Raw genomic sequence first — 4,607 nt, forward strand, 5'->3', positions numbered from 1 at the left:
TGCTTGCGAGGCGTCTGGCGATGCTGGCGGATGGCAGCCCGCCAGCCTCTCCCGGTCGCGGGATGCCCGGCCCGGCGAGCGTGCAGCCTGTTGACTTTGGGCCTCATCGCTCAGTGAAGCTACGGACTTTGAATGAGGAAGACCCGTCCCGGGCCCCAGGGACGCCACCCCAGGCTGCTTCTGACGCAGCTGTCACCCGGTGCCCTCGGGGCGTCCAGAGAAGGGGAGAGAACTTAAAGGCAGCGGAGCACCCGAGCTGCAAAGTCGGGGAGAAGGACCGCCCGCCCGGAGGCCCGAGGGCGGGTCCCACGATCCAGGGCGGCCTTCAGACAGGGCTGTGCTGCTCCGTGTCCCCGGGGCCCCTGCTGATCTCTGACCGTGGACATAGGGCAGTGAGACCCAGGCACCTGCCCAGGTGCAAACGGGTGTGATGGGGGAAAGTCTGCTCTGAGCGCATCGTGGGAGGCCCGGCCGGCATCCAGCCTCCCCGCCCTGTAGGCCCAGGTGGGGGTGGGGGGTGTCAGCCTTACTGCCTCTGTGCCCCCCGGGGGGGGGGCGTTCATTTGTGGGGTCTGTGACTGGCACCCCGTGAAATGCCGGGGGAAGGGTGCCCTCTGGTGTTGTGCAGAGTTGTGGCTCTGTGGCAGAGTGACCACTGCACGCCGTGGGCGGTCCTGTCCCCTGCGAATCTGCCCCGCGTGGTGTGTGCTGGTGGTAAACCTTTCCATAGGACAGAGAGGCAGAGTGCTTGACGTGGTGTGGGCGTGACCAAGACCCAGTCCAGGGTTCCTGCTGGACCCCAGCTGTCTGTTACCCGACTTGGTGGCAGTCCGTCCGCTGTGCGTGGAGCCGTAGGCAGCCCGGATGCACCGCTGAGCAAGGGGCTGGGAGGTGGATGTGTTATCTGGCGGTCAGCTAGCCACCACCGTCCAGCATTCAGGATGGCACGGACCTGGGAATCAGAGAAAGTGTTTGGCAGCGAATAAAAATCCGAGGAGAAAACAGGCCTGGAAATCCGAAGGGTGTGTGGGACTTAGGTGCCTGGTGGAGTCGAAGTGCTCTGGTTGGCAGATGTGACTACTGAGAGCCTAGTGCTGAGAAGGGTGACCAGCGACAGGAACAGGAAAAGCAGCTGGAGAAAGAATGGGGTGAGGGAGGGTGGAGGGGGAGCCGTGCGGGTCGGTGGCAGGCAGGTCCCGGCCCCAGGACCTCGCTGCTCACATGCGGCCCAGCCTGCTCTTTTTAAAAGGACAGGAGAGAGCGCCATCCAACCAGTCAGAATAAAAAGTTTCCAGTTCTTAAAGATTTACACTCACGCTTCCTGCACACTCCATTCCTTATCTGACAGGGCCTGGGAAGTGAGATGCCCGGAGGAGAGGGCGGAGGGCGAGTCCCACTCAGTTGTTAGCTCTCGGAACTTCCTGTTGGGTTGCTGACTGCGTGTAGCTGAGATTTCTCAGGTCCCATTGGTTGCTTTGCTCTTACTGTAGCATTTCTCTGCAGACTTAAATAAGGTAGGCGTTTTGTGTGGGTCTCGCTTGGTATTTACCACCCAGTTTTAAAGAGTGCACTTTACATGTCTCTGTCATCCTGGGACATTTAAGTGTGGAGCGTATCAATTCGACTCCCTTCTGGCAGCAGCGAAGGGGTGGGTGGCGCGGTGGAACCCCGCTGTGGTTTCTGGGTCCCAGGCTTCCTCCGTGGCCCGGTGCGGGGGGAACACCGGGCCTGGGTCAGTATCCTGGCCCTGCAACCATAGAGTTATTTGGGATTGTGTCTCTTAGAATAGGTTTGTTTTTTCTGAACCACAGTGATCTCTAGAACTAATGAGAGAGAGCAGTGTTGTTCACTTGTACTAGGTGCAGTGGTGAGCATGTTGTTACATCACTTCATGCCGTCCTCACAGCCACCCTCCACATGAGGAAGCTTTTCTTATCCCCATTTGACAGATGAGGGAACTGAGGTGCAGAGAAGTCAGGGAGTCAAGTTCACAGCTAGTAAGGGGCAGGGCTGAGCCTGAAGCCCGGGCGTCAGCTCCAGAGCCCACCCCTGACATGTTATCCTCTGTTGCCGCTCAGTTAACAGCGGCAGTGACTGAGCGAGGGCTTTCATGTCGTAACTCGTTCATTTGCCACAGCAACCCTAGGCGACAGGCTCCCTTAGCGTCCTCCCTTTTACAATCTGGGGACCAGAGAACGAAGGGAGTGCCCCAGGTTACGCTGCTGGTCAGTGGTGAAGGCCCTCCAGCCCAGGCAGCTGGCCTCCAGATCCCAGTTCTTAACCACTGGGCTGCACCGCCCGGGGCCCGGCGTTGACCAGTGTGCGGCCTGCTTCCTTGATCTGTTTGCCCTGACAAGGGTATTTGTGGCCTAACCAGCACGCTCCTGGGCGAGAGACACTGGGTTTGCAGCCTAGGAGGCATACGTGTGAATTCATGGTTTGCTCATTCAAATACATTTTGAGGTTGTTGGGCCTTGGCTACTTGCATAATGGCTTTTCTGAGCAGCTAAAGATAAATTATTTGTAATATATTCAAGTTGGTTAATTGAAATGTCAGAGTTCTTGTTCTGTTCCTCCCCTCAGAGTTTCTTCTCGAAACCCAATAAATGGCAGGTTTTAAAAGGAAAGACTGTGGTGAGGAGGCCAAGGAGGGAGATGTGGGCCCCCTTTCCGCTCCTGACTGCGTGGGTTCAAATCCCACCTCCATCGCCTGCTGCCTGGGTCCTCGGCAGGCGATCGCTCCCGAGCCTCTGTGTCCCTGTCTGGAAAAATGGGCTGATCAGACCTGCTTCACAGGGGGGCGCCTGCCTGGTACCCAGGAGGTGCCTAGGGAATGCCAGCTGCTCCTGCCCTTTCCTTCCGTTGGTCGGGTTCTGAGCTCGAGGGGCAAGGTTTTACACCGGGTCTCAGGGATATTGGTAGGATGAAAAAAGAAAAAGTGTGTGTGTGGGTGGGGAAGCACAGCTACTACTACTTCTAACATGATTGAATTCTATGCCCCCTACACTGTTCTGAGCGCTTCATTATTTCATTCATGCCCCCAGCAGACCTCTGGGTATTGTTTTTCTCTGATTATAGAAAAGGACACTGAGGCCCGGGATTTTAACCCAGCACCCAGCCAGTGCTTTGGGCCACAGAAGAAATTATTTGTATACAGATTACAAGAAGAAATAAAATGGGAGGGGACCGAGAATGAAAGCCCCTGTCCACTGCCCAGATTCTAATGTTTAATTCTTAAGTAGGAACTCCGTGAGACAGGATAAAATGAGTAACTAGAAAACGCTCGGCCTCCTGGCCCTGCTGCGTGCTGGTTGTCCCCTGGCGTTTGTGAAAGGCAGGGCTGTGGGTGCTGGTGCGCCCTCCTATCTCCCCACAGAGCCCAAGGACCAACCGGGAGGTGTTTTCTCCCATCCTCTGCTCACTCAGGTTCTCTCCATTTGTGGTCATTCTGCTGCAGGCCCATGAGGAGGCTCATGGTGTGCTCGCCTGCCCACTTCTTAGTGCTGTTTGATGAACTCTTAAGGGCCCGCGTGGGAGGGAGAAGTGCTTAGAGGGAACACTAATGTTGGCTCTGGGGCACTCAGCCATTCACCTGGGCCCTAGCTGTCCAGCTGCAGGAGAGGGAGGGGGCACGTGTGACAGGGTATGTGGCCTGGAAGGCACGTGCTTGGAGCTGTAGTGGCCAGATGACAACATTGGGAGAAAAGAGTTAAACTTTGCAGTTCAGTGGTTGATAATTGATCATAGCAGGAAAAATAATAGAACGTAGGAGAGCAGAGTAAAACCAGGGAAGAGCATAGAAATGGAAGGAGTCAATAGTTATTGAACGCCTGCCATTCGTAAGGCACAGCTTCTGGCCCCAAAAGGCCACAGGGAGCTCCCCGTCAGAGAGGCGTGAAAGCGTGTGAATGGTTGTCACCCAAGATGGAATCCAACCACGGGTGGGTGCCCCTTCCTGCAGCCCAGGAGCCATTTGCTCTCCCAGTGGTGGGAGGTGGGACCTCGGCTGGGCTGGGAAGGGTGGGTGGGTGCGGGCTGGAGGGAGGGGTGACGGGAGGAGGAATGGCACTGCGTGGTGACGGGTGGTTGGCGCCTGCCTCACGTTCCGGAAGGGCAGCTCCAGGGCCTTCAACCAGGGGGTTCCCATGCCTGTACGACTTAGTAGCTTGAGTTTCATTTTAGTTTTGTTTTATTATCTGGGTGTGTGTATCAGTAGGGAGCATTTGATGCTAATAGGATATGTCACGAAAAGTGGCTTACACAACAGGGGTATCCAGGAATTGAGCCGGGCACCTCTGGGGTTGACTGGGTGGCTCCGTTCCCTGGTGACCGGGATGGTTTCCGCCTCTGGGCTCTCCACCCTCCTGCGTGCAGTGTGGCTGCAGCCACTGGGCAGCGCTCAGTGCACAGTCAGGTCCAGGAGGCGAGGAGGCTTCCGTGCCCTCCAGCTCTGCACTGGGAGGGGAGCCTTTTCTTGCAGCGCCTGGTGGATTTCCTGCAGGGTCTGAGCCCTGGTGGGGATGAAGGCTGGGGAGGCGGGAGTCTGGCACTTTCAGCCTCTGTGATGGGAGGCTGGTCTCGCTGGCAGGGGACTGGGTGGCAGGGGG

General features: G+C 57.0%; 1 protein-coding gene across 1 annotated transcript in view; it reads left to right on the plus strand.

Annotated features, from left to right (window-relative positions):
* Positions 1 to 3,717: 3,717 nt before the first annotated feature.
* TMEM181 (transmembrane protein 181) overlaps positions 3,718 to 4,607 on the plus strand; it is a 31,585-nt gene continuing 30,695 nt past the window's right edge. Inside the window, exon 1 of the mRNA XM_015560032.1 lies at positions 3,718 to 3,941. Coding sequence (XP_015415518.1) covers positions 3,925 to 3,941 — 17 coding nt within the window. The 5' untranslated portion in view covers positions 3,718 to 3,924. The remainder of the gene's footprint in view (positions 3,942 to 4,607) is intronic.

Source organism: Myotis davidii, unplaced genomic scaffold, assembly GCF_000327345.1.
Source record: "Myotis davidii unplaced genomic scaffold, ASM32734v1 scaffold1494, whole genome shotgun sequence".
NCBI lineage: Eukaryota > Metazoa > Chordata > Mammalia > Chiroptera > Vespertilionidae > Myotis > Myotis davidii.